The sequence below is a fragment of the Anticarsia gemmatalis genome, chromosome 3 (genome assembly GCF_050436995.1).
Source record: "Anticarsia gemmatalis isolate Benzon Research Colony breed Stoneville strain chromosome 3, ilAntGemm2 primary, whole genome shotgun sequence".
NCBI lineage: Eukaryota > Metazoa > Arthropoda > Insecta > Lepidoptera > Erebidae > Anticarsia > Anticarsia gemmatalis.
The window spans coordinates 11,089,372-11,114,281 of NC_134747.1; the positions used below are offsets into that span (position 1 = coordinate 11,089,372).

The 24,910-nt window shown below is 35.7% G+C and overlaps 1 protein-coding gene across 2 annotated transcripts; it reads left to right on the plus strand.

The window, feature by feature from the left end:
• On the plus strand, nucleotides 1-24,910 carry Gpo1 (glycerophosphate oxidase 1). 2 transcript variants are annotated; one of them, XM_076136552.1, is made up of 16 exons: nucleotides 1-290; nucleotides 11,720-11,819; nucleotides 12,365-12,533; nucleotides 13,792-14,014; nucleotides 14,349-14,512; nucleotides 16,027-16,160; nucleotides 16,493-16,650; nucleotides 17,785-17,978; nucleotides 18,301-18,495; nucleotides 19,344-19,465; nucleotides 19,667-19,803; nucleotides 20,103-20,256; nucleotides 20,568-20,756; nucleotides 21,154-21,252; nucleotides 22,985-23,132; nucleotides 24,186-24,910. In XM_076136552.1, the coding sequence occupies exons 2-15, from the start codon at nucleotides 11,727-11,729 to the stop codon at nucleotides 23,117-23,119; spliced, it is 2,166 nt and encodes a 721-aa protein (XP_075992667.1). In that variant the 5' UTR covers nucleotides 1-290; nucleotides 11,720-11,726; the 3' UTR covers nucleotides 23,120-23,132; nucleotides 24,186-24,910. The 2 variants fall into 2 exon arrangements, with proteins under 2 accessions (XP_075992667.1, XP_075992666.1); XM_076136551.1 differs by lacking the exon at nucleotides 21,154-21,252 and adding an exon at nucleotides 21,630-21,728 and having other exon boundaries at nucleotides 5-290.

Genomic DNA, 24,910 nt, shown 5'->3' on the forward strand with positions numbered 1-24,910 from the left:
GGGCAAGATCGAATGTGCTACGGTCAGTCAGTAGGTCGCTCGCCGCCGCTAGTGAGCCGTGGGTGTTTTACTCACGATTAGCTAATAATGTACTAGAGTTAAGTAACATCTTAGTGCAAATAGTTTTAAAATAAAACTCGTATCAAATAGTGATGTGAAACTGAAATATTAAGTGTCGCACTCGCTCAAATTTTTATACAAATTATATTCACGACTGTCCTGCACACTAAAATAACTTTAAATAGATTACATGTATTCATCGTAGTTTCCCTTGGCCCTATATTTTTAAGGTAAGTTGACTGATTTATGGTGTTTAATATTTTCCTTGACGACTTTAATATTATTTGGAGAACAGGAAAACAATAATATTCCATTTAAGACGGTTTTCAGCGTAATATAATAATTGTCTCTTTCGTAACAACAATAATTTGAATATAAAATGAAAGGGTTATCGTCGTCTTCTTTCGCGTCGTTTACAATACAAATCGATAGCATGTTGCAAAGATTCGTGTATAAAGCAGTGTAGGAACAGGCAATGGTATGACATCATCCTAACAACCTGAACCAAGGATTTCCAGATTATGGCACCTTTGTGGTTTGAGTATTAGTTTTTACACCATACGTAATTGCGTAATTAACTACACTACATTACCGTAATCTACAATCAAATTAAAACAGTATAATAAAAATAAGTGCGGTATTTACTGCTCTATAAAATTATAATAAAAAAATACTGTTCGAATTTCAAATTTGTTGATATAGCAACAATTTTGCACCATCGAATAGAATCAGATGTTTCAGTGCCAACAATCCAATTAAAAAAATTAGATTGGCACTTTAAATAATGAATGTTTATGCAACGCACGTTCTACCATCCCAACATTGTATATTGTGTCTAGAATTAAATAAATAGCGCTTTATGAACGTAGAACTAGTCTTAATTTAAAACTGCATGCTCTCAGCGAATGTTAGTCACCTGACTTCACGTGTTAACATTAAACCATACGACAACGATTATTTCACAAGCTGATGCTATTTTAGTTCTGGCTTGAGTATCAACGCGTGGCATACATGCCGCACGTAATCTATACATTGTGTATACGGTGCAAAATACAGTGGAGCAAATCGTGACCGCCCTTGAAATACCGTACGAATATTGCAAAAGACGCGGCTGATCGGTCAATGAACTCTCACAGCTGGAGATTTCGCCCTCGCTTTCCGCGCGCTCCTTGTTCCCTGCTTTCCAGCTAACGATTGCACGCTCTCCCTTTTTAATCGATTTTGTTTGTTTAGGTCATATTTATGAGAGTAGAAGCTTATGTGCGCGTTTTTCTATAAAAGTAGTCGCCTTACTATAGGGATAATCTATCATCCTGCAAAATTTTATTCGAATAGGTATATTCTGCCGTTTATGTAAAAATAAAGGAGAAACGATCATACTTTTACATTTGTAATGCTAGTATAGTTACTATAGTTAGTTATTTATCCGCGACAGAACGAAGGTAGAGCCAAGGTAAAGAACTTTTTTCATCTACACCTGTCCTCATGGGAAAAATACCCAAGTTCAGTCGGTACTTATTCTGTTATGCAGTGTCGTGACAGTGCAGCTTGCATACAAACTAATAAGCGTTCCTCAAATAAAATTGGAACTAGATTCGATTCGACGTACATCGATCGCTTGCCAATATTTGTACGACACTATCGCTTGACATGTGCCGCAATGGTTACATTGTATCTGGCATCTCAGTGGAATGTTATTGTTCAAACGAACGAATACCATACCATTTGTAATGGCTCATTAATAGCCATTAATAACGCCACAGATTTTTGGCGAACATGTTTAAAAAATATCTGACATTAGAAAAAAAAAGTAAGAAAATGTTTCAGCCCCGGTTACACCACTCTGAAAAAGTAGGTATTGGTTATCTTAACAGGTGCTATTTTGACAGTTGTATTTAAACCTTTTGCTGTCATTTTATGTATCGAATAAGTTATACGAACCTTATCTGTAAGACGTGAATCTGACCTTAAGCACCAGTTTAACAGCTCGTAAAGAGTCAGATATCAATGAGAGACGTAAAACGTATGAAAATAACTGACAAAAATTCTATCTAAAAAAGCTTTTTGAGAAACCAACCTCAATGTCTCAAGTCGATATTCGACCAAAATGCCTACTTTAAATAATTGAAGGTCAAGGTATTGTAGGAAAATCTTTAAGGAAAGCCAAATTTAAAATAACATTGTCTTGAGAATATTTACCTGTTTAATTTCCATTGCTTGAATATTGTATGCGTACATTTTCCGTAAGCGATACACAGTCAGATTCTAGGCGTAATATTCTATTCATTGTTCGAAGACGATCACGTTGCGTAACTTCTATCTAGTACTGAATATCTTACATAATGCTGTCTCTTACAAAACTAGATTATTTTCATACGTTTGCTACATTTATTTTTCAATACTACGCGACACAGTCTCAACTTTTGCTTTGGTAACATAGTCCGTAGATTCTTGGCTATAACAGAACGGCTATGTACCGTGAGTGCGAAATTATAAAAAATCTTTAAATTATAAAATCATAAATATGTAACCTGATAAACAAATCAGACATTTGTCATTTTACTAACTAAGAGTACCTACCAATATAAATCAATGGTTTACGAATATGAGAACAAAAGAAAAACTATCACATCAAAATAGCTTTGTAGAGCTCTAGAACTCAAACAGCTGACGACTAAAATAGATACCAACAATCCGAAATTGAACAAAAACGCTTCAAACTTTAACCAAAAGTAAACAACTATCGGATACGGGTAGGCGTTTCACAAACAAAACTTTTTTCCGAGAAGAACCGCGGGAAAAAAACCTGTTATATTATCTGTATAGAGCAAACACACGCGTGACCTTGCCTTGTCTTATCAGTGCAACAGACAGATAGACGGAAGCGATAATCTTTTTAATTAACTGCTAATATTATTAGCTCTATCTCTACTATGGTAGAGTGTAAAGTGTATACCATCGCAGTAATGGACTGTCACTCAGTTTAGGGTAGCGCTGTTTGCTATCGTTAATGGAAATCCAATTAAAAGTACCCGTGACTCTACCTAGAGTTTGCCTTTGAAATGTTTTTGCTTTATTGCTTTTAGAGAAAACTCCCGCACTTGAGAATTGCTCTTGTGTCGCGGAGATTTTTACTAACATACAAACAATGGACACAAAGTACAGCCAAACTTGGAACAACTATTAATGGATTCCATAAATGTTTGTTCCGTGTGGAATCGAACCAACGACCTTTTGACCTACTAGTATAGACGTGGCGAATATCGTAACCACTGCGCCTTTGTTTTAAAAGCTTTATAGTTTAAACTTAAAACTAAGTTCATTAGTACAGTAAAACGATGAAGGAAATACGATTATGTAGTTCGGCTGGCAAATGACATGACATTTTGTTAAAGTTCACCTTTAAGGTCAAAGGTAGAGATCATACCCTCCGTATACAACACGAGAGACCTGGGTAATCGCGTGCACTCTGCTAAGGAATACTGTAGATTTCTTGGTAAAGAATATTCTGAATTGATTCAGTTATTTTAGAATGTTCTGTAATAATCAACTAACAAACGAACTTTGTTCTGAAAGGAATTTTTAGACAGTGTATATTGTCGTCCTTGCTAATAAATGTATCTTTCCTCTTCTATCTTTAATCATACTATCGGGAAATTTAATCGTACGACGTTCATTTTGTCTACTTTTTTAATTATAAGCTGGTTAACAACCCATAAATGAATCATAGAAACTTTGCAGAAATAAAGAGAACTTTATCAGCGTTCCTGTCACGATATTGTCGTATGTCTATTTTCTCATGTTATCATCAGGAAATGCACACTAACACGATTTAAATCAAACATTTGCTTATGACGATTGTTTACACGAAGACGAAGAGTCAGCTATTATAACTTGTATGCTATACTCATGTTAATTAACAATCATCCATATAATAACATCACAGCCATTTATTTACACAATTTTTTAGACTTTTCGCGTGAATGACTCTGTTGTCGAAAATCGTATGAAAATCCGTTGTGTAACTTTTAATATTATTACGATCAGGCAGATTAAAGTGTCATAAAGGAAGTTTGCTTAACCATACGCTATGATAGTAATTAAATTGAATTATCTATGTAAATATTTACATAGTTGACGTTCGTAAATCATGATATTATTGCGCAAATTATCAATAGATCACATTGTAAAAGATGTTAATTAAGGATCAAAGAAATTCCAGCTGCCTACGCCTAGATCTAATTTATTATACCAACACCATTCTCATAAGTAGTTCAATAACCCCGAGTTTTGTGTCGATTAATTGCTAACAAATGCAAAAATATAATTAGATTCTCTTGTTTTATTGCTAATTAAGCTTATATAAGTTTCTTTACGCAGCTTTTTAGACCGCGGATTAAAATAATATTACATAATTTTGTTTTTACTTACTTATCTTCAAAAGAACTACTTCAATTAATGGCGAATTCAGTCGATCAGAAAACCTTGCAGACCTTAGAATCTATACTAATATGATAAAGCTGAAGAGTTTGTTTGTTTGTTTGTTTGTTTGAACGCGCTAATCTCAGGAACTACAAGTCCGATTTGAAAAATTCTTTCAGTGTTCGATAGCCCATTTATCGAGGAAGGTTATAGGCTATATATCATCACGCTACGACCAATAGGAGCGGAGTAGTGGAACGAGAAATGTTACAAAAACGGGGAAACATTTTACCCATTCTCTCTTATGTGACGCAAGCTAAGTTGCGCGGGTCAGCTAGTGTGATCTAAATTGAAACATAATTTTCAAAAAAGTTTATTACAGTTGGAAATAAAAATAGAATTCTTTGCTAGACAGTAAAATGCTTTAAACTAAAAAAATATAAATTTAAAACTTTAGTTAACGCTGAACATGTGGAAGTCGGTATAAAGGTATCATTAAAACGTAAATGCTGTGAGATCGCACATTATGTCCGTAACCCGCTGACCGTGACCGCTTTATCTCAAAGCAGGAAATATGGGGATTCTTTCAAACATATGAAAAACAAAACAAGTTCGTGTATTACGATAAAAACGAGGCATGAAATAGTAGACTTACAAAAGGAAATATTCTAAATAGTTTCAATGTATTAATAGTTTACGAGCTCCTGAATGCGGCAGTTGCTTTACCGCTCTGATGAACATGACGTCGCCTTTGAAGTTTGTATATCTAACCGTACTTAGTACCTATAGCGTCTAAAAGACGTTATATTTTGGTAGATATACAGCCTAGGTAAGCCTATGAATAGCTTACCTTATGAATAAGAGTAACATGCAAAGAGCAGTTACGGAAGCGTATTATGCGTACGAGCCGTGAAAGTTTAAGAACTAACTGTTAGGGCTCTTTCAATTTAGCCGTATCGTGTCGGACCGCAGCAGTGCCGAAACGGTGCGTTTGTCGTACGGTGCACGGACGGTCATTTGTTTTCATACAAATCGCACGGTGCGGCAAAAGTGCGGTGTCGGTACCGAGAACGCACGACGACAGGACGGCAACGTCGCAAGCTCCATGTGTTCATTTCGCTGTTGAATAGTGCGGTGACTAAACGTGACAGCTAATTTCATTGAATTTTCATGTTTATTATTTGCTTAAAATGGATGATATAGACGTGGAAGAATTTATAAATTAAATTGAATTAGGTATTGAGTAATTCGTAGAAACATTCTCTTGACATTCTTAAGTAATTAAAAAATTTGCTTGGGTCTTGTTTTAACCTAGGATAAAGAATATGGAAATCACCAAAATTACATGTTAATGAAAACATCGGTAGTGTTCTTTTACGGGCGCGGCGTTTTTGTTTCTGTTTGATATTTTTTAACAGGAGCACTAACAGTAATGTTTCTTCGTCAGAGTCCATGGCTACACTGCTGTCACATGAATTTAAAACAACACTAACATACAAACGCACGGCAGTCAGATACGCTTTCAATTTAGGCGTTTGGTGTCGGACGGCTAACGTACCGCAGCGGTACGGCAGCGGGCTATAACCAGCGGCACGGTTAACGTGCGGCAGCCGTACGACACGAAACGTCTAAATTGAAAGAGCCCTTAGACAACCTAACCGTTGATAAATTGACAGCAAAAGTATAGAAACAGCTGTCAAATTTCCTTATTGTGAGCTATCTGATATTCATCCAGAAGTCGGGAAAACAGCTAGACTGTGTGATAAAGCCTTGTCAGTAACTTAACTTGACTTAAAAGAGAATAACTTTTCTTTTGTAGAAATTCAGCTTTATGAAAGCCACATAGTAACACTGGATATCCCTGCTCTTTCCGTTGTTAATTTAGAAGTAGGCAATATTCGTTGGTAAAGACCCTAAAGTAACCTTTTACAATATTCATTATACCTAAGGTCTGGGTTTTGTGTTAGAGCAATGATCTTTTATTACGGTCGCCTGTAGACTTTATTGTTATGTTTTGATCGGAAAACTCACGTTCTGTAACCGAAATAAGGCTTCTACAGTTCGTAGAAGCCATATTTGATTTACGTAAACAAAACGTTGTTCTCTTTGATGTTTGCTTATACCTTTTTGTATATACAACTTTTCTCGTGTTGATCTTCCGTGACCTTTTGATATTCCGTAGCATTTTTGTCTGGATAAAGTATCTTTATAATAATTTGGGATTAGGTATATAACAATAATAGAAAATTATAATTTGAAGTTGCGATTGTAGGGAAACCTTAATCGTAGGTAGAAGAGAACTAAATGTTATGTAGCTTTTTGAGTAAAGGGAAAAAATATATTAAAGAACCACATACCAATAATGTGCGGTAACCTACGGTAATTCGTTTTCGTTAAGAGTGTATGATTATTCATATTTTTGGGGTCTATATTCTTTCATCATCATCTTTAGGCATGTAGAAACCTGGTAACTAGTTTGTAGCTCATACAAACATAAAAAAGCACTGAGTAAACGTCCAGAAATAAATAAATCAATGCATTTAGCTCGTTGTACAAGGTTGTCATTAGAATTCAGACTTGGTCTCGATACTGCCTCCTCGGTTGGTAACAAACATGGAGTTACATACTAAGGTCGTTGTCAATTAGTTTTGCGATAGTAATACTGTAGGTAATTATTAGAGTCAGTTGTTGAAATGAAAACATAGATACGACGCGAATTGTGGTTTTCTTGCAATTTCAATAATACAGGTAATACAGGATTTAAACTAAATTATTTGTTACTAACGTGTTTCAGGATATTTTTAGACTATTATCTACTGTTTGTTATGCGTAAACAGATAACTTATTTGGGAATTAGTTCAAACATTAAAAACCACAGGTTTTCCAATTCCAATTATAAACATAACTCACATGCTGTCTTATTGAGAAATGTCGTAAATGCTCTGATTAGTTATGCAGTGTTTTGTCATTTTAAAAACTGTGGGTATATGCGTGAAATAGACAAAATCCTGTAGGTAGGTATAACTAATCAGATCTTACGCAACATAATTAATTAGTAAGACAGTGTCAGTTAGAATTACAAGTTATGTTATTTGCTAAAAATGTTTTGCCATTGCCATTTGACTCAGGTTCTATCAAGATAAGCTGATAACGGTTTGCATTCTAGTGCCTTGCCTTCCTTTAATCTACTGCAATCAGAATACAAAGAAAACTATTATATATCAACGTGCAGCAACTACGATGTTGTATAATAATACAAGATATATGAGCCTAACCTTGGAGATTTTTTTTTCTAGAAAATATAGATAGACTAGACTCACTCCTTTTCTATTTTAGGAGAATACCTGTGCCCAACAGTGGGACAGAAACGAATCAGTGTCACTTGCAACCTGGAGAAAGAACGCAGACATTCTGGACTTATGAGAAGGATATTCTCAACTCTAATGTTTTTAGTTGAAAATGATAAAAAATATACCATAAAAAGCATTGGGTTGGTAGTGAATCGCATCATAATCCGTAGCGTAATTCAGAAGAAATAGACGCACAAACGGTTAAGGATAGAAGACTGAAGACTTTGTTTTTATAATACTGATTCATTTGTTTATCTCAGTAGGTATATTCTAGTCATTATAGTAACACGAACACGATGAATGAAATCGTTCTGTAATTATGTATTGTGACGTCATTTGATAACTTCAAGTATGGCCATGTACGATAATTGAACCATAAAATTACGTGTTTCCTTATAAGTATTGTGATTATTTTAAGTAAAATAGGTACTCGCAATATGAATTTCAAATATTGCTCATTCTTTCGTAATTTTGCTTTTATGAATTGCTCTACCAAATCTATACTAATATAATAAAGCTGAAGAGTTTGTTTGTTTGTTTGTTTGTTTGTTTGAACGCGCTAATCTCAGGAACTACTGGTCCTATTTGAAAAATTCTTTCAGTGTTAGATAGCCCATTTATCGAGGAAGGCTATAGGCTATATAACATGGTCATTAGGAGCGGAGTAGCAACGCTATGGTCATTAGGAGCGGAGTAGCAACGAAAAATGTTACAAAAACGGGGAAAATTTTGACTCATTCACTTAGGTGACGCAAGCGAAGTTGCGCGGGTCAGCTAGTTCTAGATAAGTATTTCACAATACCTTCTAACTTTTATATGTAGGTACTCTTCCTTATTTACTAAACTAACTGTGGAACAACTAAACTTATAAAAAAAGACGTTACTTTACTTTGATATTCATTAAGCAGCGAATTCTCTCTTTCATTTAAATTGTATGTACTTTGCGAATCCTTCCATGTTGTGGTCTACAAGCATACCTACCTAGATCAGAAGCAAGAATACAATACATTTCTAGTACCTACCTATGTCTAAGCAGTTTTTGGCTAGACGAAAGTATTTAGCGACTGCGGCCAATGACCTCCACAATCGTGTCATTCTTAAGATATTAGCATGATAGCATTCTTATATTAAGTCAGAACCACGGATTCTTAGATAATGTTGCACAATTACACACAATATCTATCAGATAACCCTGATAATTGTGACTGATTAAATCATCTTATCGTTACTGTTTAACTGCGTGATGGCTTCGTGATAGATTAGGCTTAGTTAATTTTAAGTAGGGTGGCCATCCGTCCGGATTTCCCCGGATTTGTCCGAATTTAGAGGGCATCCGGAGAGCGTCCGGGGAAGGTTTCATTTGTAGACCGGGTTTTAAAAAAATTATAATTAAAAAAAAATTGGGCCGCCTACAAGACACGCACTATGCTCGCACACCACGATCAACCGACGAACCAAGTATATTCGCCGTACCCCCACTCCTCCCGGCGCGGTTGCTCTTATTGTGGACATGTCCGGCTTTCGGACTCTAAAATCCGGGGTTTTCACGCGTCTTGTCCGGTTTCCAAATTTTTGAGATGGCAACCCTAGGCTTAGTTAATCTGAAGCACTAAATGTAAAAATACTTAGAGATTTTCCACACGGCATGTACGGGTTTTATCTATAATCTATTCAATAACTGATAACAGATATTAGAATCAATAGCGTGGTGCGCAGATGAAGGACTTTTGTGTGCAAAGGGACAACTAGTTACTTTTGCAGATTACTTGAAACTGCATAGCATACCTAAACCGTTTATTAGCACGAAATATTGGTGTACATAGGTTTTTCGTTTCCATTTGGTATAGAAGTCACAAATTTACCATTGCTGGCATTTGAGACTGAGATTGGAGTGTATTTATAACTCACATAGATATACAACTAAAATTCCGAATAACAAGTAAGTATAATTAATACGTAGTTAAACTGTATATTGATTAACTTCTGCAAACGGCAAAATGTTTAGCGCTTTGTTACGGTTTAGTCATATCTATTAGTTTGTACAAGAATACTTTTTAAGTATTTTTAAGTTTGTGGTTTCACAATATTAGCAATACCTATGAAAAATTCAGTTAAGATAAAGCTTTCTTTTCAATGATTGTGACTTGCAATTCACGAACTGGTCTTAGTTATCTTCGCTAATGCTGCTAATGTTTGCCAGTTAGGCAATCATTCTCTTCTCTTTCCTATCGTCTGACAAGTCGCATAGTTTTGTTACTCAGCTGTTTTACTAATTACTCGATGACGCAGTCCTATGTCATCAAAACATCGTTAAACGTGTTACACATTAGGTTTAACATACCAATAGCGCGATTCTCTACTACTATCGACTACCGACAACCAGCTAACTTTCGAGAAACTTTACACGGAAATGTGTTTAGTGCCTCTACCGGGCTCCGTAGGAACTATTTTGGCAGTACATATTAAATGTCAATCTTAATCAAACTGTAAAGAACTGGTCTACAGGCTTACTAATTCTCAGTTTTTATTTAAAGCTTTTAAATAATTAATTTTATAAATTCGAATGTAAAACTAAACATTTTAAATACCAAACTCTCGATAGTCGACAATCCAGACTATACAGACTAGCGCTAGTTCTCAACAAGTAACAATGTAACAGGTGTGATAGTACATAGATACGTTATCTGTCACTACGTAGATATGTTATATTTTACACGCGACTTACACGTGAATCTTTGATGTTCCGTTACTTCCTCATGATGTAAGCGATAACGAGGTTATTAATAAACCTTTTTTTTCAGACGATTATTTTGGGAGTTAGAACTATGTGTCGCGCAGTTTGATAATAGTTTGTTCTGTGATTCATGTATATGCGAAATAAATTTATTTGACTTTCGTAGTTTATGTGTTTAATAATATCCGAACAATGGCAATTGTAGTAGAAACGTTAAATCATAGGCAAAAAGCAAACTAAGATAACATGATATGCAAGCGACATAGCGAGAATTAGTGTTAATTTAAATGAATTACACTGGATGAACAATTATGGAATACATACATTACCTACCTATTTCAGTAGTACTATGTAATTCCTACTAGAGCAACAGTGAAATTGCATAAAAACTGTAGTTTCAAATATTCGACACCATGATCTCTCTATTTGACCTTTTTAAAAGACTAGCTTTTCGTCAACGTTAGAAGCGTTAATCAATTTTCCATATTAAAATTCTCTATAGCGAGTTATAAGTGGTTAGCATGCTCTCTGAAAAACCTCTATAATGTGTCAGTGTTTATGAAAACACAGTTACGCACATAGTTTTATGATACTCAACATTGTTTTGACTCAGTAATCTCAAGTGGATGATAATCAGGAACTAATTAGTTTTAAAGCCCTTGATAAATCCCACGTGATGGTTTGTTGTTATAACTTTGAAGTGCGATCTGCTTCAGTGCGTTGTTAAATAAATGGTTTAATTGTAACCATTAATCTTCAAGTATTTGTTTACAGTGATTTAGTGATAGTAACGAGTATTAACTGGTTATTACAGCATTTTATAGCCGTTTTTATTTGATCAAATCAAGTGTGTTTAAGTGGTACAATAGCGTCAAAATAAATATAACTTTAATACCTATTATATCTTTTGTTTTAAAGATGTGTTTATATTGAATTTACGTCATGTTTAACTGATAAAAGTTTGACGGCCTTTGCTCAGTAGTGGGACGTAAACAGGCTAAATAAAAAAGCTGGAATTGTACCTACTTATTTTAAGATTCGAAATGAAAATTAATTTGGCAGCAGTGGTCTACCAAGTCTAAACAAGCATTTAATTATTGAGCTGATTACATTAATTAAACAAAATTTAACAGTTATTTTTCTTTTGTTTCAGATAAATAATGTCTCGCAGAAGGTTGTTGATTGGCGGCGCGGCGGGCGTCGCAGGCGCAGCGGTCGCGGCGTGGGCGATCGGTGCCGATGACTCACCCGTGGTGCGTATACCTATCCGGCGAGGAAACCCTACATTATCCGCTAGGGGACACCGCGATACGTCCGATAACAATTACCTATCTACCTACCGTGCCATGTGTAGATCGTAGACGCCGATTTGCGACCTGATAAGAGGATACGATGTTACGAAACTGATGATTTTGCTGATTTCGTATCTACAAGGTTATAGTTTCGTCTGCAAATTAGGTGGGACTGATTTGACTTGCACACAGTCATTTCATAATATTGCTTCTAATTGTGTATAGACTGTACTTGCTTATCCGTATTGATCTGAATTTTGACGATTATTATCTAGTACTTAAGTACTATCGATGTTCGACTCATGTTTGATTCTTTATTACGACAGTATTTTTAGGTCTTGCGACATCCATAATCATAGCAACCTTAGGTTCTGTAAAAAAATTCTTACTATCAATTCGCACTGTAAATGCAGTCACTTTAACGGGAAACTATCTTACGACACCTGGACTTAGCTAAACTAGACTATCTACTTTTGGCAACGACTATAGCATGTTTTTTCCTACAGCTATGGTACAAACCAGCAACGGTGTCAGCAAAAACAGAACGCAAGAAGCGCCCTCTGCCGAGCAGGAACGATCAGATAGCGAACCTGCAAGCTGGCCATGTATACGACATCCTCATCATTGGTGGCGGCGCCACTGGAGCAGGCTGCGCCCTAGATGCCTGCACCAGAGGTAAAACTTTATGACCAGTCGTAGATAATATCACACAATCGGTTTTGGCAAAGCAAACGTAGGTTTCTGTGGTAACTGGATCTGTGCCATTTCAATAATTCAGGTTAGAACAAAATTAATAGCAGGTTTTTTGGCTGTGGTGTTTCAATGGCAAGTAGCGATAGTCCAATTTAGGAATAAGAGGATTATGGATAGAAGAATATCAAAACTAATCTCTGGATTATACTATAGAGATCTGCAAAATTTCAGCGCATAGTCTGCATACAGTACTACCTGCAGTATACAGGCAACCTACTGTATACAAACTGTGCGTGGCGGCCTGCTTTGTTTCGTTACAATTTCGATGTTAGATAACTACCACATGTCTAAATCAATGGAGTTATAGCTTAAGAAGATCCAAATTTCATTCAAACGAAGCTTTGAAATTGTAGAATAATGGAAAGAATCAACCAGAATTTCGTGCGAGGTTTAATTTAGTTGAATTATAGTAGAGGGCCTGTTTTTTGTTTTAATTACAAATGGAAAAGCATTTCGTTCGTCGATTATTTATTTATTCTTAAAGTATTGAATCTGGTTATTGTTTTATTATCCTTTCTTATCGCAGCGTGAGTGGCGAGTGATCGTTAACTTCACCAGCGATAGTAAAACGTAGTAATAATAATAGTCGTTATTGATTAGAAATGGATTAGTAGTAATGAGTAATAATCACGCAGTTCCTACGTGGACATAATTATATGAATGAATATTAATTTTTCTATCTGTCGATTTATCAACTTGACAGAATAATAAATATTTTTTATGATTATCAATAAAAGTGTAGGGTTAGGCATGAATAAATTAAGCCTATAGGACAGTCATGTGATCGATACGATACAATACCTTTTCATTCTAGAAATTAAAACATGAATAACGGGCAAAGACTGAACTGACAGTAGGGTAGGCTTTACAATATTCATATAGGTATATTTTTTTATCGGGGAAGTATATAATCTGAAATGTCAAGGTGGCATTATTTTTTTCTGTTTCTATTAACTTGCTTCATCAGGTTTTTTTAAATAACATGACATAGCAATTGATTCGTAGTAGGTATCTTTTTGTTCTACATTTTAGATACAGAATCTAAAACTACAACTAATATTTTGCTAATATTTACACTAGCGCAACAAAAGTCATAGTCTTTAACCGACTTCCAAAAAGGTGGAAGTTCTCAATTCGTCGACATTTATGTTCTACAGTTTTTTTTATATATTGTCGCTAGGTCTGCGCACAGCCATGGTGGAAGCCGATGACTTCGCCAGCGGTACCTCAAGTCGCAGCACAAAGCTCATCCACGGCGGCGTCAGATACCTTCAGAAGGCCATCATGCAACTCGACTATGAGCAGTACAAGATGGTGAAAGAGGCGTTACATGAGAGAGCTAATATGTTGGAGGTGGCCCCACATTTGACGAGGCCGTTGCCGATCTTGCTGCCTGTTTATAAGTAAGTTGTGTTTTTGTAGTTTTATTCGATTCCGTGGCGCAGTGGTTAAGGTCACCACGTTACTATTGCGCTGGAAGGTTGTGGGTTCGATTCCTACACGGGACAATTATATTATTAGTGCGTTCCACAAATAGTTGTTTCAGGTCTGGGCGAGAGTTGTCTTTCTTAAAGAAAAAGTCACAGAAAAATTGTGAGCAACATAGTCATTTAGGTTCTTTAAGGCCAGTGACCATTGATTGCCACTGAGCTTAAAGAAAGAAAGAAAATAGGACTGTTCTATGGACGATGTCAAGATTTTGCGACCAGGATAATATAAAATGTTCATTATTTACAGATGGTGGCAAGTCCCGTACTACTGGTTCGGTATAAAGATGTACGACTTGGTAGCCGGCGACAGGAATGTGAAGAGCTCCTACTACTTGTCCAAGAAGAACACTCTCGAATTGTTCCCTATGTTGAAGTCTGACAATCTATGCGGTGGCATCGTGTATTACGATGGTAAGTCGAAGATATTTTGTGATATGTATATGTATATTTTTTTTACCTATTTTGCGTCAAAGAAGAATTACCAATAATAATTTCAATTTTGTGTGATCATGAAGTGAGTAATGTTAGATAAAAACGAGTACCTTGAATTAGAGTTTTTGTAAAATGGTGAGAATTGAGAGAAGCGAAAAAACCGTTTGGTAGTCAGTCATAGTGACCAGCGATTTCGATAGTATACAATATAATTAATTCTCTTACTAACTTACTAGGTTAATGCAAGTTTGTGAAGTCATATTAACTTGACAAAAAGGCAAGACAGAATCAAATGATATCATCCAAATAGCTCCTCTTAACATCGCTGAGTATGTATCTCTCGTACAAAATAAAACAATAGCCAAAACTCCGTCCCAATTTGTTTGGCAACGTTCCAATATACGATTGCACTGAAAAAAAACGAACATTAGGATGTAACGACTGGAGCTGAGCTCTCTATTAGATTAACGATTTCGTTTTTTTCAGATTCTCGTTTTCAAGTCTATTAGATAAGTGTTCGATAAACTTCATGGTAGATTACCAGGCTTAAGTTCGTTATATAACTGAACTTATGACACGAAAGGGTCATTTCCAACTATCCAATACATATTTTTAGTTACACTGGTAGATGATCTGGGATTTTTTTTAACTCTCTCCACTACGTAAGATACCTTCTGAATTTCGATACGCTATAGAAAGGATGCCCTTTAAATGCTCCTGAACTATCTACGTATAACACACGTGTAACATGCATATCTATGAATACAGACTAAGCGAGCTGAATACGATGTGCGCGTACTACGGCACATGCAATAAAAAATAGAAATACTACTAGCAGGTGGTCTGCAACAGGTTTTACATACAGTAACGGGATCAAATAAATCGTATCCTCACTCTCTACGTCTTATGTAGGAATCAGTCACGCATGCCTTAACGTAGGCAAGTAGGCAAATTGCTCAGACCAACATTGTTCTTAGATTTTATCGTAATTGCTGACAACGATTTGTTATGCTAACAAAGTGTTGTCTAATGCTTCCATTGTTGTATTATTATGAGCATTTTTACACTTGTCATGGCGATTTCAAACCATAATTTGGGTTGACAACAAGATTTAAAAGATTTAAAGATTTATATAGGTATATTTAAACAAGCCGTGTCTTAACGTTTAACTTGCGGTTATGGTTTAAGTCTCCTTAGACCGTAGATAATATGCTGCTAAATGAACTTTCTAGCCTCCTATATGTGACTTTCATTAACGGGTTCAAAACAAGACAAAGCTTCGGCTTTATTATAAGTAAGATATAAGTCCAAATATGTACTTGACCCAAGTAGAATATGCTAGGCAAGGGGTTGCTTAGTTTTAATGATAGGGAATTACATACTGCTTTCACAGTCTCGTGATACAAATTATACCAGAATATTCGAGACATTTCTGGAGTTTAGGCTATTACTGACATTGTTTCAGCAAAGTAATGTTAATGTTTGTTCGGCAGGTCAACAAGACGACGCTCGCATGAACTTAGCGATAGCACTAACTGCCGCGAGGCACGGAGCTACTATTGCTAATCACGTCAAATGCACCAAGCTGTACAAGACTGCCGGCAAGCTTAGCGGTGCCAGGCTAAAGGTATACATGCATTTAGTGTACTTAATTATTTATAGGCAGTGTACCTACCTACCTAATATTAATAAAAAATATTACCTACTACTACGACCGTTTAGCACGGGTGCAGTGGTTTGAATAGCGGTGACGTAGGTTTGATTCATTACCTAAGATAAATTACGAAATAGTTTTTACTGAATATTTTGTGATATCCATAATTAGTTGTCTTGTCCTTTGATTGCTTCTGAGTTACTTTAAAAGGTATTATAATTTGTTAGGAATCAGATTACAAAATTGTAATAGAAAAACTTTGCTTAATCGTATTTAATTAAATGAATGCTACCTTTTTATTGTAGGATGAGATGTCAGGCAAGGAATGGGACGTGAAAGCGAAGTGTATCATCAACGCGACGGGTCCCTTCACTGACAGCATCAGGAAGATGGACGACTCCACCATCAAAGAGATCTGCTGCCCATCGTCCGGAGTACATATTGTCTTGCCTGGATATTACAGGTAAATACAAAACTAGTTCAATTTGTAGATGAGTACCTACTTGTAGTAGATTAATGCTTTTGTGTTTAGTTGTGAACAAATGGCATCGATTTTCTGAAGAATTCGTTTTTAGGAAGCTGTGAGCGTGACTCGCGATGTGATGGCAATACTCTCGTCGAATCAAATGAAATATCGGCAATAAAATATCATTGGGGTAGAATTTTTCATCACCTGAAAACTTTAATTGAGGAATTATTTTAAAGTTTAACTATAATCTATGGAAGATCTCTTTACTTCAAACTTCAAAACTCGAAAAAGTCCAGCGGTTTTTACAAACCATACGTAACTTTAGTAACTCAATTTTTCAGAATTTTACATATTTTACTTTTACTAAATAAGTACTATACTCAAATGAACATATTCATCATTATCAGTCTATCAATCAACAATACTATTATTAAGTAGCATACCAAACACAATATCAACAATCAATTTATTCACTCCTCCGTATAAGGAACTACACACGTACAAAATACTACGTGCCACTATCAATTGAATACCCAACACATTTAATTTGACACATAAGTAGTTAGTACTAGCAAACGGGACTTAAACACGCAGTAGTTTGTGTTTACGTGTACAGGATTTAATTGGTCATGAACATGAATGTACGCGTTGAATCGTAATAAAGGTTGGGTGTCGTGTTACCTATTACATTTTGTTCACATCTAATAGACTTGTAGTTAGTTGAAATAATAGAAAAAATGACTTATGTATGATTGATGCATCGTTTAGAGGAAAACAAACATAAATAGTCATGAGATTTTCCCAGGAGTATGTGGTTATCAACAGAGAGTCATAGTAGGAATAGAAAAATGCAGATACTTAGGTACTTCCTTCCGACGAAGGTCACGGGATCAGCGCTGCTGTTTTTCTGAGTACTTATTTGTTCAGTAATTTTTACATTTGTCTCCATCGCGACTTTTGTTCTTATATAGTGAATATTATCAATAAACAGCAAGCAACGTAGTCTTTATTATTTTGCTAGTCCTAAACACTAGACCCGAGATCGTAGATACGAGAAACCTACTATTTATATGTAAACTCCTAGAGGAAATAACACCATTCTATAATTGTTTTCTTTTATTCTTCTAGCCCTGAACACATGGGTCTGCTCGACCCGGCGACTTCCGACGGCCGTGTGATCTTCTTCTTGCCGTGGCTGAAGGGCACCATCGCCGGCACCACCGACATGCCGTGCAACGTCACGCACAACCCCAAACCCACTGAAGACGAGATCCTCTTCATTCTTACAGAAGTTAAGAACTATTTGAACCCGGATGTTGAAGGTTTGTATTTTTTACTTTCGCATTCCATAGATTAAAGTTTTTTTGTGTAAATTTGATACTTGATAGGTTTTAGATATACTTAGGTTTTACATTGACCAATTATAAATTAGAAAAGAAGGAATGATTCACTGTATTTTTTTTCCTAATAGTTTTTTTGGAAACCAAGATAAAAGACTGTTCTGGTTGCAGGAAGGAAAAGAAAATGTATATTAAATCCAAATAAATCGATTGACTTTAATTTTAAACCATTAACTATTGATTTATAAGTTAAAGTTAAGAAATATTTTCACATATAATTATATTTCTACTCTTAATTTTCCAGTACGTCGCGGTGACGTGCTCTCAGCCTGGTCGGGCATCAGACCGCTGGTATCAGACCCGAACAAGCCCGACACACAGTCCCTCGCACGTAACCACATCGTGCACGTGTCACCTTCGGGTCTTGTCACCATCGCTGGCGGCAAATGGACTACGTACCGTTCTATGGCCTCGGAGACTATTGACGCTGCTATTGAAAGTGAGTACTTGTTAGATTATTTTTGTTTTTTGGGAGTGAAGATATGTTTGAAATGTGGAGGGTTGTGGAACTTTTCAATTTATTGTTGCGTATAGCTTAGTTAGAAAAATATCCTTATTTTTGAGACAGTTAATGGCCGCATTTAACGTTCTGGTGGATATGTTACTGTAAAAGCCCGAACGGTGGTAAATCCTAAGATTTTCCGGTATAACCTAAGATTTACCAACTCGCAATGGTAAAAGTCCGAACAATTCTTTTATTTCGAACTTTTACCTATATTCACTTGATGATATCGAGATGTCGCCGGAGCCCCGCTTCGCGGGGCTCCTCCTTCTGGGTGGTTAAAAAAAAATAACCACGAAGGCTAAGGTGGGAGTTTCGCTTCGCTCGCTCCCACCTTAGCCTTCTAACCTAACCTACCCATGTCGCTATGCCCAAAACTCCTTCTTCATAACTATGTCACAGTATATAATTATACCGTGAAATAGTTATAAACATAGTAATGAAGGAGGATTTTTTTATATATCGTAACATAGTTTTTAAACTGGCTTGTTCGGACTTTTACCATTGAGAGTTGGTAAATCTTAGGTTTTACCGGAAAATCTTAGGATTTACCACAGTTCGGGCTTTTACAGTAACAGATATACTTATATCGATAGGTGATTTGTAAATTACATTAGCTTCAATTCAAGAAAATACTTGGTTGTAAGACTATTTGACGGGGTTAATATAAGAAAACTTTGTGTCAAGTACAATTCCAATTGAGATAAAGGTAATATTTGCTTGAGAAAAATCAGAATTATATGTACAGTACACTGAACTTAAAACTGCTCTTGTATTATTTCCAGGCGCCAATCTAAAACCACTGTTCCGCGAGTGCCAGACTGACGGGTTCTTAATAGAAGGTGCCCACGGATGGACCCCTACCATGTACATCAGATTAGTACAAGATTTCGGTCTTGAGATGGAAGTGAGTATTGTATTCTTAAAAAAACAGTTTTATAGAGATTTTCTTTCTTAAATCGAAGTAGTTAACACTAGACCTTTTGAATTAGATAAGGAAAGTTTGGTTAATTTGGATATAATAAAAGCTGTGATAAGAAAAACCAAATTTTGTGGGTTTAAGTTAATTTTAGACAATATTCTTTAAATTATATATGGTGTGTTTCAGGCAGCACAGCACTTGGCTAAGTCGTACGGTGACCGCGCGTTCGCTGTCGCTAAGATGGCAGCCATGACCGGCAAGAGGTGGCCTATCATCGGCAAGAAGGTGCACCCCGAGTTCCCCTACATTGATGCTGAAATCAGGTAGGAATATTATTTCATTTATTGCTTGGGGACTAATTCGTTTAGATTATAATTATTCATCCAATTCATCCTGTATTTGATAATAAAAAATAAAAAGGTTAATACCTTATTTCTGTAAAATATCTTCTGTGCTTGTAACGGTCTTTGACTAAATCGATTAGGACACAATGTAGCAAGTTAACAAATATTAGAATTTTTCGCGTCATAGTTACGGCGCATTTTAAAATCAGGAAATAATGTAAACTATTAAAATCACTGAAATTAGTATACATAATAATAATATAATATATTGTGTATAGGTACGGCGTGCGCGAGTACGCGTGCACGGCGGTGGACATGATCGCGCGGCGCCTGCGCCTCGCCTTCCTCAACGTGCAGGCCGCGGCCGAGGCGCTGCCCACCATCGTCGACATCATGGCCGAGGAGCTCAACTGGAGCGACGCCGAGAAGAAGGTACTTACACCATAGTGTTTTAAGGGTTATAGGTGATACCACATAAATATATTTTTTTTGGACAAATCTGACAATGATAGCGTGTCCAGACACATTTCCCGTAAACGGGGTGAAATTCAGAAAACTACACCGACATTCGCCACCTGTTAACATTTTTTTCCAAAATCCCAACGGCATTAAGCTTAACTCATTATTGTCCAAATGATGGTAATAAAATGTTTCATACCTTACAAAGTTCCTACTACCTAATACTACAAACACAACAAAACAATTCACAAATAATCACTAAATTATGCTTTATTTTATTACAGAAACAAATGAAGGATGCCAGCGAGTTCTTGGCCAACGAGATGGGACAGATGGTGAACCGCGCCAGCCGCGACAAGATCCCCATCAACCTGAGCAAGGACGAGATCCAGACCTACATCAAACGGTTCCAGATCATTGACAAGGACAGGAAGGGCTTCGTGTCTATTAACGATATTAGGAGGAGTCTTAAGGTATGGATGCGATCCAATCATTTTAATATAGGAATAAAATATATCCTAGTTTTCACTTTTGAGGTTAGTAAGTGTGAAATACTTAAATTGATCATTTTAGGTTGTAATAGGGAGGCTTTAGTCAAGCTGCAACCCTTATAAATGACAGGAAATTAAAGACGGATAAGTTTGTTAACTCTCTATGTTTTATGTTGTACTCCCCAGCAAGAAGGGCCGGACCGCAGAAAGGCGGGACAGTTCCATAAAAAAAAATTGTAAAATGAGAAGAGGCCGACAAAAGGGCCATGATGGGTTCGAGTCCCATATTTTCAAAGAATTGTGAATCAAAGAGGGGCCACTAAGAAAAAAATATACTATAACTAAAAATATTTTTCTAAACTGACACTGCCGATTCTAGAGTATGGGTGTGAAACCAAGTGAGGACGAAATAAGGTCGATATTGTCAGAGATTGACGTCACGTACCACGGCCAGTTGGAAATACAGGACTACCTGCAGGTAGACAAAGTTGCATTCAGCTGGTATATATTATGTCATGCAGTCGTGGTCAACGTCCGGGTTATATGGGGTGTTTGTTTTAATATTATGCACAAAAAGACCGTAAGATAAAAAAGCTGTTTTTCTAGAAAAATAATGTACAAAATATTGACGATGAATTTAAATATGGATCGATTTGAAGTGCATAATGTTAAAATGATGTGTATGGAATTTTTATCACAGATATTTCCCTGTTGTTTCCTTAGACTTCGGATCTTTTCTATATTTAGTCATACCTATTATTTCTACGGAAGTTAAAATGTGTCTATAACAAAAATTCCATTACACTATTCATGTCATGTCCATTGTGATCGCTTGAAATCGGAGTTTTCCCACAGAATTACGGCGAGGAGGTGACCGGAGAACAATTGCACGAAATATTGAAAGAGATCGACACTAACATGAACGGACAAGTCGAACTCGACGAGTACCTGCAGGTCTATACTTTGTCATGTGTGGCTTTAGTTAATGAGATATGTTCGTGTAATAATTTTGCTAAAGATGCTGCAAGTTCGTGTATTATTTTGATAAGCTTTTTTATGAATTGGTTTGAGAGTTGTAGATAATCGCATGAAAGCGTGTGCCTCCTACAATTTATATAAATGCATTATGATGTACGCATCATACCGGTTTTGTTTTTGTTGCTATGCTAAAAATAAATACGTAAATTAGATGCATGAAATTCACAGAGGACAAATAGTACAAACAGTCATCGTAAAATACCCGAAACGCTATTCAAATATTCAGGCGCCAAGTGGGTTAAAACTGTACGTTTGATAGTTATGGTTTGGCAACATTTCAAATAGATTGCCATCAAGAATTGAGTAGGCGTTGAGAACAATATTGAGTCTGAGAATGAGTTATTTCGGTTTTACTCCACTGTTAATTATTTCTAGTCATAATAAATCAAATTCATTTGATTTGAATTAAGAATATGATGAATAAGTCGACTGGTAAAAAATAAAAACACGATAATAAAAAAAGTGAACAGTTTTGAATTAAAAACATTAACTATAGCCCAGAGTGTAGGTTATGGTTTTTCGCATGTATTTTCTTTTTTGGTTATGGTCCTTGTCTTTCATTTCTATACGCTATTAATTTAATGTTTTCAATCTTCATAATTCATTGAACTTCATAAATGCTTGGCTTCTTTCTCGTATGCTTATTTTTATTTTATTCTTAAATATGTTGTAAGGTAAGTGGGTGTAGGATTTTATATACCAACTAATTTACAATGTATATATGAATGTAGATTACCTAACAACTTCTTTAGAATGACTACAATAGAATTAAACTATTATTTGTACATCCTTTTCTTTATGTATCTTTACTTTTTAATCTTTGGCTGTTATTTGACCGACTTGTGCACTAACAAATAAATTATACAACTTCTTATTCATAAACGCAAAGATATATTATTATGTAAAGAAAAAAGCATTATTTGCTGCAACATAATAATACAAACAATCCTGTTAACCCACTATCCACCAAGTTCAAAGCTTGCGTTGTTCGTGGACTTAGTTGACTGATGAAACAAAGTTACCACTACTTATTCAGGTATATATGTAGCATTGTCAATCAAAAATTCAACTAAAAAAAATGTGCTACAAACACTTGCGTTTATGAATAAGGTTTTACCTAACACTTCCCTCAACTTTTAGACCAAAGCTAATGTATTTGCCACGTCACACAGATGATGTCCGCGATCAAGTCTGGCCACGTGGCGTACTCGAGGTTCGCGCGCATGGCTGAGATGGAGGAGGAGCACCACGAGCGTGAGACGCTGGCCAAGAAGATCTCCGTCGAGAGGAGCGGCGGTGGCCTGTAGACATTACGATATGGTAATATATGTATACTAGCGGACCCGACAGATGTTGTCCTGTCTACACGTTATTAAAAAATTAAAAATTAATTAAAAAATCTTTATCCAGCGGACAAAATTGTGAATCTAAACCATTCTCAGATCCCCTTGAACACACACAAAAAATTTCATCAAAATCGGTCCAGTCGTTTAAGAGAAGTTCAGTGACATACACACTTACAGAAGAATTATATGTACAAAGATGTTGTTATACATTTTTTTTATCTAGCCTAATTCTGTGTCCCACTGCTGAGCAAGGGTCTATACAAATAAATAAAGTAAAACCTGACACAGATGAGGTCTTCTCTTTGGAATGAGAGAGGGGTTAGACCTCGGATCCATCGCTTAAAGAAAAAGTGCCTAAGACGGGCCTATTTTATTTAGCTAAGATTTTTTTCAAGAATTAATTCCTTGACCCTATTTAGGAGATTAGGAATCAGCTCAAAATTATTCAAGACCATAAACTAAAAGCTATAATATTTAACAGTAGAAATACGTATTATGTCCAGAATAATAAATTATAAGATTGAAGACTACAGTTAGAAAGTTTAGCTGTAAAAGATTTGAAATGGCTGCATAAATACACCGTATACTTGCAATAGTATTCATAACTTCATAAGCATACCAAATAGTAAACTGGTACACTAAGTACTAGTAATGCCACCTAGTAGTGTTCCAAAGTAACTACACATGACCGTGAGACGGGGGAACTTTAAATAAATTACACACTACCGATCGATGAGACCTTGATTGAGGCCTACTTGAGGCTAAACGTGATTCAGCAATGCGTGTTTCCAATACATTAAGATCTGTACGAATACAATTACTTATGTGAAGATTGATTTGATTTTAAATGAACAAGTTATCGTTTTTATCGCTGTTTTAAATATGTAAGGCTTTAAGTATATTCTGATAGTCTATACCAGAAATTTTGACAGCCAAAATAGCCTATGCCCTTCTCCGGGACATACCCTAATTTAACTAACCGACAATTGTTACAGTCGTATGGATAATGAATTTTATTCTTTTTCAGATGTGAGTACCGAAATCATCGCAACAAAGTAGATGCTAAGCAGACACAAAGTATTATTTCTCAAATCTAGAGTACAATTTATTGCGATTAATATGAATAAAATAAATATTTTCAATTCAATGATAACATCAATTCACTTGTAATTAAAACGTCCAATGTATAATTTAAGACGAAGTAAGAAAAAAAAACTAAAATGATTTTTTTGAATCATTTCTTAATTTGACAACACTATGTTACACTTTGATTCTTGTACCCTAATTTTAAGAAAAATGGATTTGATATGTGATTGTTTAATTTTAAGACAATTATTTATTTGGAAAATGTTTTGTTATATTTACAGTTCAATGATACCGTCGGAATATAATTTATTACAATTTTATTGTTACTGTTTATATTTTGTATGTTACTGTTCCAAGAAAAAAAGACCTAGTCAGATTAAACATCTATGGTATGACCAAGCTTAGAATTCAGAGACAAGAATTTTATTTTTTGTTGCCTGGGCTTGCTCACGGCACTGAACGCATTATGCCTTAGCTTCACTTTTGTCAACAAATTTCGAGGGTGCGACCCTCAAGGATACCGAATCTCGGAAGAGGCAAGACATTAGATGTAATACGTTTAATACGATTATTGCAAAAAGCTGGCTATCGAATGATAGGTACGATTTACAATGTATTTTGAAGTTCTTGATGTGTTTATTGTGCAATAAATTGATTTTGAATCAC

What these genes read in the sequence shown, in the direction of transcription:
- Gpo1 (XM_076136552.1), top strand. Translation starts at nt 11,727, where the DNA reads ATGTCTCGCAGAAGGTTGTTGATTGGCGGCGCGGCGGGCGTCGCAGGC. An exon ending in TGGCATCGTGTATTACGATG is followed by an intron (nt 14,513 to 16,026) that starts GTAAGTCGAAGA and finishes TTTGTTCGGCAG; the next exon opens with GTCAACAAGACGACGCTCGC. An exon ending in TATTGACGCTGCTATTGAAA is followed by an intron (nt 18,496 to 19,343) that starts GTGAGTACTTGT and finishes TATTATTTCCAG; the next exon opens with GCGCCAATCTAAAACCACTG.